Source organism: Pezoporus wallicus, unplaced genomic scaffold (assembly GCF_028554395.1).
Source record: "Pezoporus wallicus isolate ANWC-B61680 ecotype Strahan unplaced genomic scaffold, APGP_CSIRO_Pwel_v1 scaffold_7736, whole genome shotgun sequence".
In the NCBI taxonomy this organism is placed as follows: Eukaryota; Metazoa; Chordata; class Aves; order Psittaciformes; family Psittacidae; genus Pezoporus; species Pezoporus wallicus.
Window position 1 is genome coordinate 604,228 of NW_026636574.1, and position 18,248 is coordinate 622,475.

The window sequence follows — 18,248 nt, forward strand, 5'->3', positions numbered from 1 at the left end:
GGCTGTGCATGCCAGCACTGACACATGGGTTGTAGGTACCAATCCCTGCTCTTCCCAATCCATTTATGAGGATGGAGAGACACTGGCACAGGGTGCCCAGGGAAGCTGTGGCTGCCCCATCCCTGGCAGTGTTCAAGGCCAGGTTGGACACAGGGGCTTGGAGCAACCTGCTCTAGTGGAAGGTGTCCCTGCGCATCGAACTGGATGAGCTTTAACAACTCTTCCATCCCAAACCATCCCCTGATTCCATGAGTTTAAAAGTACCGTGCCTTAGGGAGCATTTGAGATGACATAAATCCTGGCCTCCCAGAGTCCTGCCTATGGGATAGATCCCCAGGATCCCATCACAATGTTTTTAGCATCTGGCCCACCAGAAGGTAAATGGGGGTAGGTTCACAGCAGGGGATGCAGACAGGAGGCCCCGGTGTGTTGAGCACACAAGAAGCAAAGAAAAACAAACGTAAGGAATGAGCCGAAACATCCCTCACCAGGGGACCTCCCTGCTCCCTTGTAGCCGATGGGGTAGAGTGGGAAAAAGAAGCCACGAGCTCCATGCTGATGGATGGCTGAGGCAGGCAGTGAAGGCAGGGACCATCACCCCAGCGCCTGGCCTGAGCCTCCTCCAGGTCCCTCCACAGCTCTCCCTGACCTCCCCCGGCCATCAGGACAACAGCTACACCTCTGTTCTATCTTACTCTTGATGTTCCTGAAGATTTTAAGATGTTTTTACTGATGTTTGGAAGCTTCATTTAGCAAATATTCCCTGTGCCTCATTCCGCATCCCTGTTACCGCCTCCACCTCACTGGGCCTCAGCCCCTCTCCCCCAAAAGATGGGATGAAAGGAAAACCCAAAAGCAAAGGAAATGAGGGCTTGGGCAAAGGTTACCTGATCAATATGCAGCACCAGCAGCAGCCATAACAGTGTTCAGGAGGCATAAACTAAGAGGACCTGTGCAGCTCCGGAGCGTGGCTGGATGATGCCCCTGCAGCAGCACAGGCACAGCTCAGGAGAGGACCAAACCAAAGCAGCCAGGTTAAACAACCAAAGAGCCTCCACCAAATGGAGCTGCAGGTGCTGGAGGTGCCCCAGGTCTGCCCCTGCCAGCACTCTGTGGGGGGGACCGCAACAGAAACCCTCATGCTGATGAAGTCTGATATAGGACTTGCTGCTCTCCCAAGGGCTGCCATGCCCATGGACACAGCTAATTCCCTTCAAAGGGTCCCTATATATAAAGCCCAGCCAGAGGCACCAACAGGAGAAAGAGATGTAGAAGCAGCCCTCTATAAAGGCAGAGCTTCCTAAAATGCAGCACAGGGGTTAAAAGGTGTTTAGAGCCAGGGGAGAGAAACAGATGTCAACACCTTCATAGAGCTTCCTGGCTTGGCACCACTGCATTGAGTTGCAAATCAGCTTCCTGTCTCATTAAGAATCCCCTGCATTTAATTTCCGAGTGTCTGCTGGAGAGATTGACTTAAGATGAGCTGAGTGGTGGGGATTTGCTCTCAGCACCTCAGTTCAGGGGGTCCATCCTATGTGTCAGGAGTAGGAACCAGCTCGACAAGGGTGCTGTGAAGAGCACACCACCAAGGTGGAGTGTTTGCAGCCTCCCACGTGAGAGAAGCTTCACAGCTCTGATTTAGCCTTAAAATAACCTTCTACCTGACACTACTGAACCTGCAAACTGAAGATGGAGCTTCTGGGTTTAGGTTGTCTGGGCTAAATTCAGCCCGCAGCTAGAGCAGTTTGAATCAGGCCAGCTGAACTCTTGTGCCCTGAACAGGAGACACTTCAGTAAGTGCCCAAGGAAGCAGTTGGGTAAGGCAGCAATCACATTCAGCTACTGCCTGAGGGGTCTAAATCCCATCTGCTCTGAGCCTGCGCCACAGACACCCCTGCTGTGAGCATTTTACTCCAGCTTCACCGGCTCCACACTAACGGGGCAGTACCTTTGTTGTACACTATTTTTGTAAGAAAACCAGCTGTAAGCAGACTGTACTTACTGTAACGATGGGTATTTATTGGCTCCAGTAGCACGCAGCTCATAAATAAAGGTATCCAGAGGCTTTAGACAGCTACGAGTCTGGAGTACTTCTGTCCGGTTTTAAATGCCAGTAGTACCACTGCCGAGGAGCCCAGTGACACCCCAGTGACACCCCACTGCACCGAGCTGGACCCCTCAGTCAAAGCCAAGTCAATGAAGAGATGGTAAACTCAAGTTCTATTCCATGGCAATGATTATCCAAAAGAGAGAGAGTGTCCCTGGAGTAAGGAATCACAAGCGTTGAGGTTGGAGCTGTTAATGTAATGTGCTCCCTCCAGTATTCCAATGGCTGGGAAGTGATGCTAGAAAACTGAAAGTCAAAGATTTCATGCACCTGATTAGCTAAAGGTGTGGTTGCTGGAGCAGCTTGCCAAAGAGCTTCCTCATCAATCACAGCCTTTAAACCAAGCCTGGAAACCTTCCAGGGAAGATATCCAATAGATCAGCCACAAGCAAGCAGATTTGCAAAGGTTCACTTCCATTAGAGAAAAGAATTCCCTTCACAGCAGCAACTGCGGCATGAAATCACCTCGTCTACGTGATGTCGGATTCATTCAGCATGGTCATTCTATCTGGCCTTAAATCTACTGCTTCCTTGTGCCTTCAGGAAGGATGTCAGGAGATCAGCCAGAGCAACCCTAAGTGCCACAGGCCTGAGGTTCTCCACTGGCAAGTGGGGAGATGAGAAACTGGGCTCAGCAGTACTGGGGTCATGGGGAACCTCACCCTCAGGCCGCCCATTCTGGATGCATTCACCTTCCTGCAGCCCCTACAAGAAACACTGAGCTTGACCAGGGGGTGCACATGGAGCTGCATAGCATCAGCACTGGAGCAAGCCCAGAGGTCAATGTGCAGGGTATGGAGGAGCCAGACAGCCCCATCTCGGTGCCATAGAAGCTTACAGGGGTTTGTTTTCCTCTTTGCAGCCACTCAAGTTCCAGCAGTTAAGGCAATCCAGTTATTCCATTTAGATAAGCTTCAGTAGCTGACAGCAACTGAAAAGCTGCCTGTGCCTCCCCATTCTGTTATTCCCTCCTCCCTTCCAAGTGCTAATGCCATTAGCAAATTGACTTCCTCCCTCACACAATCTGTCTGCCTTTAGTTTGTACAATGCTAATTGCCTCCTAATACTGATTGAGCACAAGTCTGTCCAAAGAAGCAGCCTCCAGCTGGGACCAGTCAGCAGCAGGGTTGGTGTGTGTGGATGCTGCAGCCTCCCCATGGGTCAGGCAGACAAACTGGGCTGAGAAGTGGTTCAGGCACCATATTACCAATGCAGAGCAGAAAAAGACACTTTTTGTCCTGTAATTGAGTCAGTTATTTTGGTAAGAACAGGGACAGGGGCTAAGAAAACATGGATATTACAGGAAGAGACAGAACGAAACGTATGGATGGGGAGAGAACAGTGTTACGAGCGGTCCTTGCTTCAGCTTTCACTGACCCCCTGTACATCCCACCTCCCCTATTCCCTTTCTGTGTCCTTCCTTCCCCCCAGCTCAGTCTGCTCTCTCTTCCTTCTCCTCCACCCCCAGCTAATCCAGACATCAGCCAAACCTCAAAAAGCACATCAGGAGAGTGTCATTTCAAACAGCCATGATGCCAGTAAGAAGCCGAGATCCATCCCTTCTGACAGCTGAAGCTGCACTGGCCATCACAAACCCACCCCTTAAAACAAGCATTAAAAATAAGTATATTATCCATCTTGAAATAACCATTAAAATATGTATTAATGTTTCCTGCTGTGGGCATCTGGGTCCCCTCAGAAGAACAAAGAGAGGACACCGTAAGATGAAGGACCCTGTTGGCTCCCGCCCTGACCTCCTCAGCTAAGCAGGGAGAAAATGGATTGTCCTGGACCTTTCATATCATCTTTCTGCGAGTCTGAAGCACAGCTGCCCACAAGATGCAATGTCATTTCCATGACAAAGAGCAGGGAGGCTCTTCCAGATGGGGCAGCTTCTCTCTGTTGATTTTAGCCATTACCTCCCAATCCAAGCATGTCTGCTCCTGCTATTCAGGGAGTTCTTCAGCACAGCCTGCCCCAAAGCAGCCCAGGTCTCATCCCACCCAGCACGACAGACAGGGGAGCAGACAGCAGCTTCCTCTCCCCTGTGATGGGCATTACATTCACCAATACTATCACCCATCTCCTCATGCTCAGGGGGCAAAAAGAGCTCTGTAAATCTGGTGTGTGGGAAGTTCCTTCCCAAAAGGGTGGCCCCACACATCAGGAAGGGGCAGTGCATCTTCCCAAAGGCATCTCCTGGCACTGCCAAATGTCAGGTTCCAAACTTTGGCTGGTTCTTGTGCCCATTAAAGTCTCCCCATGGAAAGAGGGAACTCGTACAAGTACACACTAGGAACTGAAGCCTGCTGACAGGCTTGCTCCTCCATTTGGGTACAGCTACTCAAGGTCCACAGCCCACTGACCCGATACACTTCCTGCCTTCCTCACTGCACACAAAGACTTGGCTTCCTATTTCAGCCTGATTTTCTGTATAGGATGATCAAATCGGGTATTTACCTCCACATGCAACTCTTTCCATATTAAAGCATCTTTTTTGTTCTTCTGGCAAAAAGGAATAGCATGCTTCAATCTGTAATATTTTGTGCTGTGCATTCCTGTTCTTTAGTTCATAGGGAAAGAAAAAAGGAAATAGACGTAGTAAATATAGTTGTTTGCTGTAAAATAAGATGCAAAGTAGAAAGAGAAGGCACTTAATAGGTCCCTCTGTGAATTCTGCTACAAAGGGGGGGAACAATACTGCCTATGGAGACGCTGCGTGGTTTATACTTATTAATCACCAGGCAAAATGAAAGCTCTGCAGCCCACTGAGCTCCTCCCTTCCTCTCCCTTAGGAACGAGCTCAGCTCTGAGTCATGATTAAAGCCACCCCGTTATGCTCCTAAGCAGCAGATTGGCTTGGGCTCCCCAGTGCTCCCTGCCTTGCTCTTCTCCACTACAAAGGAGTAGGGCAAGCTCCAAGCTACTGCTTGAAGGTACTTTTCCCAGCTCTAGTGGAAGGAGATAAATCCCTCCTAAGGAATCAGGCACCCACTGCTTGTCCCAACACTGCCCCACAGTTACTGAGACCGTGGGGATCTACTTTGAGCTGGTGGAAAGGACACCAGGCAGCTAGGAAAGCAGGTTTGGTATGCTGCCTCGAAAGCACCTCTTGCTGGAGAAACACCACCTACCACAGGGCAATCTGTGTCAGCTCCTGGCATCAGAGCCCTCAGCAAGGCAGAAGAGTAAGGAATAAGGATCACAAGTTATTAGCTAAATAAAACCCCCTAAACACACAGAAGAAAAATAAAGGCCTGTTAGAGGAACGCAGCAAGGCAATGAGCAGTTTTCTGTGGCTCGGTGTCCTTTAACTCCTGTCTGGACCATTCCAGACCATCCTTTCACACAATGGGGAGGCACACTGCCTTGCTCCATCTGGAGCTCTCTCTGCACCACTCCATTAAGACTCAAGCTCTGGTTCTATGGCCATGTACTAAATTACTTTGAAGCTTCAGAAAGTATCTGGGAATAAACTGTGTCAGCCAGAAAACCCACAACCACCCCCATGAAACACTGCATCAAGAAAGAGACAGACAAGAAGGGACATTAAATCTTAGCTCCTTGCTCTGCAGCTCTCCCTCTCCAAATCCTCTGCAAGCAGTGGAGCACCACGCTCAGCAAGATACCCCCTGCCACCCCACTGCCAATTCCTAGCAAGCACTGATAAAACAATTCTCCTTTCCAAAAGGGCTCCTCTTCTTGCACTTCATAGACACCCGTTTCTAGGTTCTCTTCCACCTTGCTTGCTGCTAACTTCTGCTCCCAAGTCAGGAATTTTTGGAAGTTCAGATCCACCAGGTCCTTCTGGATCACTCTGACTGCAAAGTAGACCCTCTTGACCACTCTCAACGTCTTTACCACCTGCACTTCGCATCGGTAAGTCCCTGCGTCCGACTCCTTGGTAGGGGAAAACCTGACAACAGGCCTGGGGTTTCCGAAAGGTCTGAACAGGACGTCCTTCGTGGTGATGAGGCCTGGGGCAAAGCTCCATGCACAGCTGTAGGCTGGGCTCCCACTGCCCGCGACGTCTGAGGTCAGGCAGCTCAGCTGGAAGGGCTGGCCCACGGCGAGGGTGAAGTGGTGCAAGCCACAGTGCCAGCTGGCGAGGCAGGCGGTGCGGCGCACGGTGCAGTTCTGCCTCCGCCCGCCCGGGCTGAGCTCGCACAGCTCCTCCAGCTTGAAGCCCAGCCCGCAGGTGACGCTGCACAGCGTGGTGTTCACCACCACCGGGGCCACAACGGACCGGAGCTCTGCGGGGATGGTAACGCCTGCAAGGGAAGCCACCAAAGGCACATGGAAAGCACAAAGGAGCAGCCCAAGGATGTGGCTGCTCCCCAGGGGCTCCATGCTGGGGCTGTCAATCAGATGGGTCACCACAGGCATTCTCTGGACGTCTTCAAACTTGGTAGCTCTGAAATGCTGCCAGCATCACCTTCAAGACCTAATGCTTCAATTAGGAAAAATCCTCCAACGAGACAGGCTTGAAGCACAATGCTGCTGAAAGAGATGCAACACATTACTGCATTGGTCAGAATGTGAATCATGAGTGCAGCTGTGGGAACAGGGCAGCAGGATGTTTTAATCCACCACATTCCAGCCATTTGGATATAGTTGACAACTTAAAGATGAAATCCTCCCTTCTCTGCAAAACTTTTAGAGACTATTTGAGATGATCCTGAAGGTCCCTTCCAACCCAAACCATTCTATGAGTCTATTCCCACCATAAAGAAGTATTGTTCCAATTTAACTTTCCCACCAAACTACAAATAATCACTCCTGGAACATTTAAAATGCTTTTGGGGCATGAGGAAAACCTGAATCATTACACAGCACCTGCATAGTTCTGGATTATATACACACATCCCAAATCCTAAAGTACTCCCCAAGTGACCAAGATCACAAAACCAACATTGCAACCTCTGGCTATCTTACAGCACTGAAAATGGAAGCCAACCTCAGCAGTATTTTATCCTGGCTGTGCAGGGCTCACTGCAGCCCCATCTCCCCGTTCCCAAGGGAACAGTGCTGATGTCACAGCCCTGGGGCAGAACGTGGCCCCAAAGAACTCCCCTTCCTTGGAAGCCAAAGCGAGTCCTCTGAGATGAGGGCTCAACACAAAAGGCTCCTGACATCAACTGCCTGACTCAGGAGGGGCTCACCGGCCCCGGCCCCGGCCCCATGGCATCGCTCAGAGGAGCTGCGAGGCCGAGCCCTGTGCCACGTGCAGCCACCGACCCCAAAGCCCCATGTTCAAGTGATGTGTGTATCAAACAGAAACCACTCCCCTGCTGCCACCGCAGCAAACCGGGGATGAGACATCCCAGTGTAACCCACGTAGTGCTCAGGTGTCCCAAAGGAACACACCAGCTGTGGTGAAGGCACAGTGTGCTCACACCAGAGCTGTGCTGCTCTTCCTAACCACTGTCCCCACAGTCAGGGCTGTATGGAAAAGCCAAGACTTAGCCATTGACTTTAGGAAATGAAACATACCTCTTTATTTACAACCACAAAACCTACCATCACTGCTGTAGACTACCACCAAGCCAGTATCTGTCAAATACTGTACAAAACTACAGATACTAGAAAATAAAACAGAAGATGGAAAAAAAGAAACCAAGGACATATACACTGTACAGCAAAGGTTTACCAGAAACAGGCTGGAGTCTGTGGCAAATCACATGCTTTAGGACAACCTGAAGAGCCACTGCCTGTGCATCTTTTAAAGCTCGTGGGGTCAGCCATGCCACACTAGGGTGGATTGGACACAACAGTATTCCAGGGGAGATGCAAGTCATCCTACAAGCAGAAAGAACAAGGAAAACTCCTACTGTACACACGGATTTCATTACACGAAGCAGCCACTGCACCAAAGCCAGAAATGAAACCACCAGCTTTAAAAACCCTCCTGAATCAAAGTGTCTCCTCTCTTTCCATACTTCATCTCGTGCAACTGCTGCACGCTTCCAACTGCAACTGAAGAGATCTCTTCACGACTCCTCTTGTTGGGTTTTACTGTCTGCAGGATGCTTTGACAATTCCAATACACAATGATGAGCTCAGTAATTACAGCTGGGAGAAACTAAAAGTAATTGCATAGGAACTATAAAAGTCTATGAAGCAAAGGGCATTAGGAATGAAAACCTTTTAACAGACAGTCGGTCTGGTACAGAGCTCTCAGGCTATCACTACTGGATAAAGTGTCTCTTTCCATTCCCACAAGGAAAATATTCCAACCATCTTTAAGGAGGAAATGGTTAAAGCATGGCTGGGAGTGAGCTGTTAGCATTCATCTTCCATTCTTGATCCAGAGGTGGGGTTCTGGTTTTTCTCTATCTGCCAGTTCCTATCAGCCGAGGAGGAAACCAGTTGCTTCCGGTAGGGCACCGCACAGGAAAGGGACAGAATAAAACCACTTTTGCTAGGACAGAAACTGCCAACACTGCTTTTCATATCACAGGTTAAAAGAGAGCATAACAGCTGAGTATTTTATCTAGAGCTCCTTCCTCCCATAAGCAGGGTCATCCTTCATGTCTGAACTGTTCACAATATGAAGCTTCATTCTTTGCAGACTTCAGAGGGTCTCTTGATTCTTCACCTTAGGTCTCTGTCCACCTGGCACGTAATCAGCAGGAGCCTCAGCACAGAAGACATCATAGCAAGCTACCCAAAAAGCTGGGAAGGTGAGAAGCTGGCATGGAAGGAGTCACAACTCACTGAAATGAAACTTAACAGCAAAGAAAGGGATGTTTGCAGGATATAGTCACCAGGAATAAAAATGCACACTTTGGGTATTCTTCAATCCAGGAATAAAAAAAAGGGGATTTAAAAGACAATGGTGGTAAGCTCTGGAGGTCCCTTCCAGCTCACTTTACAGTTCTATATATCACCACAAAGGCAGTCCAACGAGTCTCTTTGCAAATCGCATGACCTGAGAGTTAGCATCTTACACTGTTCCATGCAGAGGCAGGTAAGGAGGAATGAAGCTGCTTCCTCTTCCATAGTCATTTCAAATGAAAGTCACTCCCTGAATCCATGAGCAATCAGTCTGCTGTGTTAGTCAGTCCACTCTGACTGAGCATTTCATCTAGTTTCCACATTATGGTGCCAAAATAGGAAAGCATACAGGAAGCTAAAGGAGAGTGTCTTCATAACAATTCTGAGATTGCACCACCTGCTAAAGAGATCAAAGACAGGTCAAAAGTAAGTAACCAGCCTCTAACAGATGTTCCTAAAAGTCAGAGACCACCAAATTCAGCATTTCCAGAGAAAGGAGGACAAGATTTCCCAGCTAAAGCCATTCTTTTCAGTCTAATGAGGTACAACCAACAAGGTACTGTCTGTGACAAGGTGGCTGAGAAACTCCTGAGCTTTTACTCCACAAAGCTGCAAAGCAACTTACCTGGTGTCAAACAGTCCCAAAACCCGAGAGCGAAATCCCAACAGAAAACAAGCCTCACCTAAGCCTGGGTTAACCCAAATTGTAAGATTTTATTCTAAAGCTACAAAATGCATCAAGCTCCTCAGTCTGTTTGAAGCCCAATTTTGACACAGCAGCTTGAGGAAGACATTCCAGACTGCACAGCACAGTGATACAGATGCACCAGTGCCAAGCTCCTCATCCCAGCCATGCAGCTTGCAGCAAGACACTGTATTAGGGCATATGACAGAAATGCCTTTGTGTGACTGTTTTAGTAGCTGATTAGTTACTTCAAAAGCAACAGCACAAGGAACTAGCAAAATTAACAGCTCCACGCATGAGAGACAGGAGAGGCTCCAGGATCACAGGTGGCCATTTCAATGTGGAAGCGTGCATCTGCACGTGGTGGAACCGAGAAAAACTGGCTGCCCAAAACAGGACTTGTAAGCGCAAGGCGTAAAGGGAGTAAAGGAAGGCAGACATAAGCTTCATGGACTAAAAGACTCCTGTGAGTTTGGAAAGATCCAAGCAACAGTTCCTTTAGCTGCCGATCCGTTCTTCTCACAATGTGACTTACAGAGACACTTCCAACACTGACTACTGAGATCTACTGCATGGATCTAAGAAATCCTCTTAAGTGTAGAAGGAAGCACAACAACAGGTCCTAACGAGAGACAGATGTCCTTCGTTTTGATTCTTTGCCTATATCCCAATCAAATCAAAGAACTGCACCACGGAAAACCACCTTCAACTGCTTCCAGGCAACAAAGGCTAAAAGTCTATTTCAGAAAGCTCTACCATCTCCTCTAGACTGGTGAAGTGGAGAACATGAGTTTAAATGCATTTGTTCATGAGAAAACTTCCAATTTACAGTGCCCAAACCCCAAAGATCACTGGTCTGGCCTGGATATCCACATCCCAAACTCAGCAACAGTAAAGTTCCACTGCTGGCTTTTGTAGCAAGTCAGACTCTATTACAACAACTCCATGGCAGCACTACAAGCAAAACCACACAGAAATCCTCCCACATACGGCTGTGCAAGGATATGTAATGGTCTAATCATTTGGTCCTCAAACCAGGCTTATCCATCCAGCAATGTACAACAGAGCAGACAGGATGTGTCACAGATGCCAGCAAAGACACCAGAGGACTCCCCAATCCAGGTAATTCCTTTACTATCATACTTTACAGATTAAGTTGCTTTCATCCCCTCCCCTTTTTCTGCAAACAGCAATTGTCAGTACTAGTACAAGCAGTGGGACAGGAGCTGAGCAGGAAGGACAATGAGCAAGGTGGGTAGCGTAGGACCAGCAGTGAGGGAAGGAAAAGGGGGAATAAAATCACTTCTGTACAGTCTAAAATCCACAGCAGCAGCGGCTGAGTTCAAGGAAGTGCAAAATTTGATATAGCAGTGCCATTGAGACTGTCTATGTATCAACCCTGACTTATTAAATACACTCTAAAAGCAATAAACAGCGGAGTCCACATCACTTCATCCAAACATGTGCTTTCGTCACTGAGCTTAAATGGACTTTTCCCAGTGAAGAAGCTGAAGTAGCAAAGGAGACTGAGACTAAGTCTGGGTCCCCGCAAAGGTGACTGCAACAGTCCTGGTTTTGTACACAACCAACAAAACATGACCAGAGGGAAAAAGGATTAAAGTCCACCGAAACCTACCCTCATTGCCAGCAAATGCACTGCCTGGAATTTAAATAAGGCTGCCATGTAGTTTGGAAAAGAAAATTCAGCTCCTGGATTTCCTCTCAGGGTTCATTCACCAAACAGACCATTACCAATGCTCCATTTCCTACTTCTGCTTACAGAACTCTGCTGTTCTTCATCATTTTGCCTGGTACTGATGGCACAAAATGTCAACTTCAGCTTCAGAAGCCTTCACTCTTTACGTTTTTCCCCCCTCAACATCGACCCACCAAAACCAAACCCTGTTACTGTTTATGGAAGAACTGACAGAAGTTATAAAAAAGATATCCAAAGATGTTTTGCCTTTGAACTAGTACTCAACCTGCAGTCTAACAGTGCTGTAAAATTTTGCCTCTCCTTGACAGCAGCTGAACATTCAGTGAGCAAGTGCCATTTGGGAAGATAAAACTAGGACTATATTAAGTCAGGGTCTGTACAAAGCAAGGCCACCAAGCAAGGCAACGACGCTCCCGCTGGGTTCCTTACCTGTCAAAGGCTGTCCCAGCTCCGCCTGCACTTTACCCTTCGCTGCTCCTTCCAGAGGTAAAGCACCTCTGTCCCCTTTGTAGAGTTTCGGTTTAAATGGAGAATCTTTGTCTTTACCTTTTGATCCTTTAGGCCTGCCTGCTTGCTTCTTCTTGGATTTACCATCTCCCTTCACACCCAGCAGCGGATGGACTTCTGTGGAAAGACAACGTGGCACCAAAGTGAATTAAACCTCAGCATGTACAGCACCAGATATAAACAGCATTAAAAACTAACAGTATCAGGACATCTTACTTCTCCCTAGCTTGCAAAATGCCAGCAAGAGTGGGCAGCTATTCATAAGTGTTATAAGAAGTGACTTCAAAGTAACAAGTGGCATTCTGAACTTCTGCTCTTCAGACAAGGTAAAGGCAAAGCTCAAAGCCATCTCAAATGCAGAACAAGCACTAAAACAGTTGCAGCTACTACACACCATCATTAGGTACTCCTTGTAGCTCAATGTTGGTGGTTTTGGGCTTCTTCTTTGGTGCCTGGGGTCCATCAGAGGAGCACTGCCTCTTCTTCTCAGAGCCTATTCCCTCATCAGTTAAAGAGCTCTGAACCGCATCTGGTGGAGGCCCATAGGGGTTTTCTTCTGGATCTTCAACTTCAGGAGCAATGGGTAAGTAAAGCAGAGCCTTGGAGTCCTCCAATTCCTCATCACTGTGAAGGAAAAATGTCTGCTTTCATTTAAAACTAGGGGTTATTAGAACATATTATACAGGGAATATTAGTGATACATTTTGTATTCATACTTTAAACACAAGATTCTTTCACCTGCTACAGAAGGCAGCAATGGGATCCACACTCGTGACATCCACTTCTTCATCTTCTGCAGCATCAGCACCTAAGAACCAGGGCAAAAAGGTAAATTCAAGACAGTAAGGAAAAGACCAAATTTCAGGGAAAGAATGCTTAATACCCACAAACCAACATTACACTTGAATATTAGAAATTGCCAAAGAGCAATTCATCCAACCAGGAGAAGTGCTGCAGAGCCTGCTAGCGAGGAAAGCTCTATGGTGTGCTGGGAATAATCCTTCTCTCTGTCCTTAGAGGCAGGCTGGCACAGGACACAGTTTTCTGGCACCACCAAGTGGCCAGGTTGTGCGGCCATCGCTTACAATTCAGTGCTGCTGCTGCTGCCGCTGAGGAGGCCTGGACAACCATCCGTGTCTATCTGCTGTTTTCTGCTGTAAAACACCTCCTGAAGAGGGGAGGAGTTTCTAGAAAGATCATAGAATCACGGGATGGGTTGGAAAGGACCTTAAAGCTCATCCAGTTCCAGCCCCTGTCACAGGCAGGGACACCTTCCACGAGACCAAGTTGCTCCAAGCCCCATCCAACCTGGCCTTGAATCCTACTGTGTTAGCTCACCTGTCTTCATTTACCCACTCCTGTTTTGTCATTTAACACCCACCTATACCACTATGAGCACTAGTTTTCACTTCTGGTACGGATATGTAATTAGACTGAAAACACAGTTTACACAGTACCTGTCTGTTCTGGTTCACTCTTATCTTCATCCTCAATGTCAAACTCTGACTCTCTCTCTTCATATTCCACGTTTTCATCCAGCTCTTTGAAGTCAGGAGCAAAGGCACTCCAGTTTTCCTAAAGCACAAAGTCAAAGTGATTTTTACCTTATGCAAAGGAACAACAACTGGAGTGAGGACACAAACAATTACAGTCTCATTCTGCATTAAAATCACCCAAGCCACACACAGGCTCACAATAAAATGAAGTTTCATTCAGGTCCACCGTCACACAGTAAATTAGGAAGCACACAAGTTAGTTCTTACTGAAAATACAACACTGGAATAGAATCACAGAACAGTTTGGGTTGGAAAGGACCCTAAGGTCATCCAGTTCCAACCACCTGCCATGGGCAGGGGCACCTCACACTAGACCATGTTACCCAAGGCTTTGTCCAACCTGGCCTTGAACGCTGCCAGGGATGGAGCATATAATAAATACTGGATTATGCTTAATACTGCAGGTTAAGTTTGGGAATCCTCTTAAGGAAACTATCTAAAACACTTACCACTTGATTCTGAGCCCATATTGAGACAACACCACTTGAAATAGAAGCTATGATGGGTCGGACAGGATGCCACTGGATTTATTAGAAAGAGAAAAGAGAAGGAGTTTAACTGATTTGAATTAAGAAAGCTTAGTTTTCAAAGTAACAAGAAATGCAGTCAGTTTTCTTACCGCTACATCCAAGAGCAGCTCCCCTCTGGTCCCATGCAGGATTTTCACCAGGTTTCCAATGCTCTTCTCCCAGATGTACAGGGCATGCTGTCGTGCTGACCCTGCCACTATATATTCACCATCACCAGAGAAACAGCACTTCTTCCACGGTGTCCTGCAGGCAAAGACAGCAACACAAGTTAAATCCTGAGACAAGAGCAGAGCAGGAAGGCTGGAGGACTGCGGAGTGGGTTTGTTCTTGAGACTGAGATCTTGCCTTCTCCCATTAGTGCTGAGCATGCATACCTCACCTCTGCCAGTGAGGCTGACCAGCCACCCTGCTGCCTCTTACCTGTTCACTAAATCCTGCAGCTTCTGCATGGGTTCAGGCTCCCCATCTCGTCCACAAGTGAGAATTTCACGGCCATCATACACCCTGATTATCCGGTCAGCTGTGTTTATCAAAAAGCAGCTGTAAAAGGAGGGCACAGAACATGTATCACATTAATAGACTGAGAAATAGAAAGAATCAGATTATGCAGCCTTCCAACATCTAAAGGGCTACAAGAATGCTGGAGAGGCACTCTTCATCAGGGACTGTAGTGATAGGACAAGGGGTGATGGTTTAAAACAGGGTAAATTCAGGTTAGATGTAAGGAAGAAGCTCTTCCCTGTGAGGGTGCTGAGGCACTGGCACAGGGTGCCCAGAGAAGCTGTGGCTGCCCCATCCCTGGCAGTGTTCAAGGCCAGGCTGGATTGAACCTTGGCCGACATCACCTAGTGTGAGGTGTCCCTGCCCATGGCAGGGGGTTGGAACTGGATGATCTTAAGGTCCTTTCCAACCCAAACTGTTCTATGATTCTATGTTCCATGTAAGAATTATGGGGGGTATTAACACCTCATATGCTGAGTCAATCTACCCTGTAGTTGTCAATTCATCTTTAAAGCTATCACTTGGTAGATGGAGTACCTCACCTTCCCTTCCGAGCAAACTCAATCGATTTAATAGCTGTGGTGTTGCTGGTTCCAGTTGTCACTCTGAAGGAAGCAACAAGATCCTGAGTTTCTGTTTTTAAGACCAAAATCTGCAGATGAAGGAGACAGGAGGCAATCAGTGTCATCATTAGAATTCAATCCCCTTTTGCTACCTCTTCCATCAGCTATTAACCCTGACAACAGAAGCCTCAGCAATCTACACAGGAATAGTTGGGATTCTGCACCTGTAGCTGTACTACAGTTTCTGCGACAGTTCTGAGACATAAGCATTGCTTTATCTACACTGGAAAAGGATCCAACAAATAGGGTCAAAAGCAACATAAAGGCCTGAGATACAGATTGTAGCCTAGAGATCTTCAAAGGTAAGGCATGATGTTGCTCATAAGATTGTATCAACGCAGGATCAATCGCTCAAGAGACATTCAGGAAGCTTTATTTGGGTACTAAAACAAAGAATGCAACCCAGAAACATGAAGCATCTTGCTAAAGTCAGGAATTAATCAAAGCTATGGCATCCAGTGCCACCTGCTGGAGCCTCACCTTCCCCTTGGCATTGCCTGTGTAAATGTATTCCCCTCGCCTGTCAAAGGAGGCCACGACATTGAGATCAGAGTCATCATCCACAGGCAGGACAACGTGTTTGGAGTCTGACAGCGTCAGCATCACCGGCGCCGACTTCATGGGACAAACCAAAACCCTGTTTCTGCAGAGCAGGAAAAGAAGGGTTAGGAGTTTCTTCTCTGGAAAACATCAAAACAAAGGAGACATTTCTGCCCACACTTCCAAGGCCCATTCCCATGTTTACTCTCTCCCCATCCTGCTATTTTGATAACAAGAAGAGCCACAACAAATCACAAGACAATAACACTAAACCCCTCTATTAAATATGGAAAAAATCCCCTTGCAAACTACAGGAAAAACGTTTTAATCATCATTAGTTCTACCAAAATCAGAGCATTCAACCCCTTTCTCACAGGACTTACTGGTCTCGAGGGTGGTACTGAACCTTCAGGATGGGTGAAGGAAATCGAAACCTCTGGTCGCAGTCTCCAGAGAGCACATCCCACTGTGACACGATGTTATCCGTGGAAGCACTCACCAGTTTGTGACCATCTCGACTCCAGCTGCAGGAACATGAGGCAATTTGAATCAGTTACTCCTCAAATGCATAAACCCCCCAATTTCTAGTTATTAGACCAAATGATCAGACATATACATATATATATATATATTCATTGAGATTTGTATCAGGTATAACCCTGTTAGGGTGAAAAGTAACGCAAAACGTTAACAGGCATAACCTGTTTCCAAATTCTTTCCAAGGAAACTCCCCTGGAATGCAGGGAGTATCCCGCAGCAGGCTGGCATTTAGGCCATTGGCACACCTGGGTGTTAGGAGCTGTCAGGACATCAGTACCTGATGCTCAGCAAACACAGGCACAGGCAAATTCCATCAAAAAGAACAGCTCTTCTGTCCTGCTAATGGGTGGGATAGAGTTAATTTTCCTCCCAGTGGCTGGTACAGGGCTGTGGCTTGGCATCTACCTGAGAACAGCACTGATAACACGCTGACGTTTTGGTTGCTGATGAGCCCTTCTTACCCTCATCAAGGGCTTTGCAGTTTCCCAGGCTCTGCTAGTGACGTGGGGCAGAAGAAGCTGAGGACAGCCAGGACACCTGCCCCACACTGGCCAGGGGGATACTCCACACACCAACCAAAGGGGTTTTCCACACCACAGCTCACCAGGCTTGGCGCAGAACGGGGGGATTTGGCTGCATAGCACTTGACTGGGTTTAAACCACGACACCCTCGTACCGGGTGCATACGCGGGGCTCAGTCACAGGATCCCAGCCTGGTTCGGGTTGGAAGGGGCCTCAAAGCTCATCCAGCTCCAACCCCTGCCACGGGCAGGGCCACCTTCCCCCAGAGCAACCCCGGAGCTCAGCAGCGCCGCAGCCCCGCGCCCCTCTCACCACAGGGAGCACACGGGGTGGATGTGGGCGCTGATGATCTTGGCGATGCCCCTGGTCAGGAAGTCCCAGATGACGATGCGCCCGTCGTTGCAGCCCACGGCGAGCAGCGTGCCCCAGCGGTTGAAGGTGCAGGTCAGGGCCATGCTGATGCAGTCCAGGGTCCCATCGGCCTCCTGCGGGGACAGGGCAGCACCGGGGGCGGACGGGGGGTCAGGCTCCGCCGTACCGAGCCGCTCGGTGCAACGGGCGTGGGGGGGGGGGGGGGGGTGTTACCTCAGGGTAGTTCTGGCCGAAGGACTCTGCAAGGAAACGCAAAGACAGCGCTTGAGTGAGGGCCCGGCCCGCACCCCCCGGTCCTCCCCGCACCCCCCGGCCCTCCCCGCACCCCCCGCACCCACCGAGCAGCTCCAGGTTCATCGCGGCCGCCGTCCCGCTCCCTCCGTGACCGTCGCCGAAGGACCCCGCCGGGGGCCTGCTCCGCGCCGCCCCGCGGTTCGCCTGACGGAGCCCCGCTCCCCTTCTCCTCCTTCCCCACCAGCCCCTCGCCGCCCGCCTCGCCTCGCCCCGCCCCGCGGGCACCGCGCCCGGCACCGACCCTCGCCCCGCGCTGCGGATGGCGGCTGGCGGCCGGCGGCGCTCAGGCGGCGCTCAGGCAGCGCGGCGGGCAGCCCGGCGCCTGCGCGGGGAGCGGCCCGGGCGGGCACTGCGGCCGCGGGGCTGAGGTTCCGGGGCCGGCGGAGGAACCGGCGGGGGGCGCAGGGGGCGGCGCTGGCGGGGTACGGGCGGTGACAGCGGCGGAGCTGGGCCGGGGAATGCGCTCCCCCCACCCCGATTTAAGCTAAAACGGGGGCACAGGGAGAGCAGGGGCTGCGCTCCCCATCCCCACACACGGAGCCCCCCTCCCGGCTCCAGCCCCAAACCGAGGCAGATGCCGGCAGTAACCCTCTGCGTTAGGGCCAGTATGACCCAGGGAGAGCAGAGGAGCTCCCGAGCCCCTTCCTCACCCAGTACAGCGCAAGTGCTCGTCCCGTTATGTGTGATGTGAATAAAAGGCTTAAAACCGGGCAGAGCAAGTCAGCGGCGGCGATTGAAGCGTGCAGGGACCCGGCCCCTCCTCTAGCAGACCCCATGAGTCTGCTCCCAGCACCATTTTGGGTTGATCCCTGCTGCAGGAGGGCAGAGGGAGGTCTCCCCTCACTGCTGACCACCATCAGCCTCTGGGACGTAGCTCGTGTGGAAGAGCAGCACGCTCCATACCGGGACAGCCGGCACTGGGCTGGGGCTGGGTACAGGTCAGTCCAACCCCTGGTTACAGGTGCGATGTGCAGGTT

At 49.6% G+C, this 18,248-nt stretch overlaps 2 protein-coding genes across 6 annotated transcripts; both read right to left on the reverse strand.

Annotated features, from left to right (window-relative positions):
- Positions 1-5,652: 5,652 nt before the first annotated feature.
- TMEM81 (transmembrane protein 81) lies at positions 5,653-6,869 on the reverse strand. Its single transcript, XM_057400674.1, has one exon. The coding sequence runs from the start codon at positions 6,491-6,493 to the stop codon at positions 5,657-5,659; it is 837 nt and encodes a 278-aa protein (XP_057256657.1). The 5' UTR covers positions 6,494-6,869; the 3' UTR covers positions 5,653-5,656.
- A 712-nt stretch (positions 6,870-7,581) lies between these two features.
- Positions 7,582-17,448, reverse strand: RBBP5 (RB binding protein 5, histone lysine methyltransferase complex subunit). Of its 5 annotated transcripts, none has more exons than XM_057400663.1 (14): positions 17,316-17,448; positions 17,191-17,216; positions 16,918-17,090; positions 15,927-16,067; positions 15,484-15,646; positions 14,923-15,032; positions 14,300-14,419; positions 13,969-14,122; positions 13,799-13,870; positions 13,251-13,368; positions 12,532-12,601; positions 12,188-12,417; positions 11,833-11,910; positions 7,582-9,281 (listed from the first exon to the last, which is right to left on the reverse strand). In XM_057400663.1, exons 1-14 carry the CDS (start codon positions 17,332-17,334, stop codon positions 9,256-9,258), a joined length of 1,500 nt encoding a protein of 499 aa, XP_057256646.1. In that variant the 5' UTR covers positions 17,335-17,448; the 3' UTR covers positions 7,582-9,255. The 5 variants fall into 5 exon arrangements, with proteins under 5 accessions (XP_057256646.1, XP_057256644.1, XP_057256643.1 ...); XM_057400661.1 differs by having other exon boundaries at positions 7,582-9,284; XM_057400660.1 differs by having other exon boundaries at positions 11,716-11,910.
- Positions 17,449-18,248: the final 800 nt, after the last annotated feature.

Excerpts from the sequence above, each read along its gene's own strand:
- TMEM81 (XM_057400674.1), bottom strand. The coding sequence starts at position 6,493 with ATGCCTGTGGTGACCCATCTGATTGACAGCCCCAGCATGGAGCCCCTG.
- RBBP5 (XM_057400658.1), bottom strand. Across the intron at positions 17,091-17,190 it reads TCGGCCAGAACTACCCTGAG|GAGGCCGATGGGACCCTGGA; the intron begins GTAACACCCCCC and ends CTGTCCCCGCAG. Across the intron at positions 13,369-13,798 it reads TATGGGCTCAGAATCAAGTG|GAAAACTGGAGTGCCTTTGC; the intron begins GTAAGTGTTTTA and ends TTTGTGCTTTAG.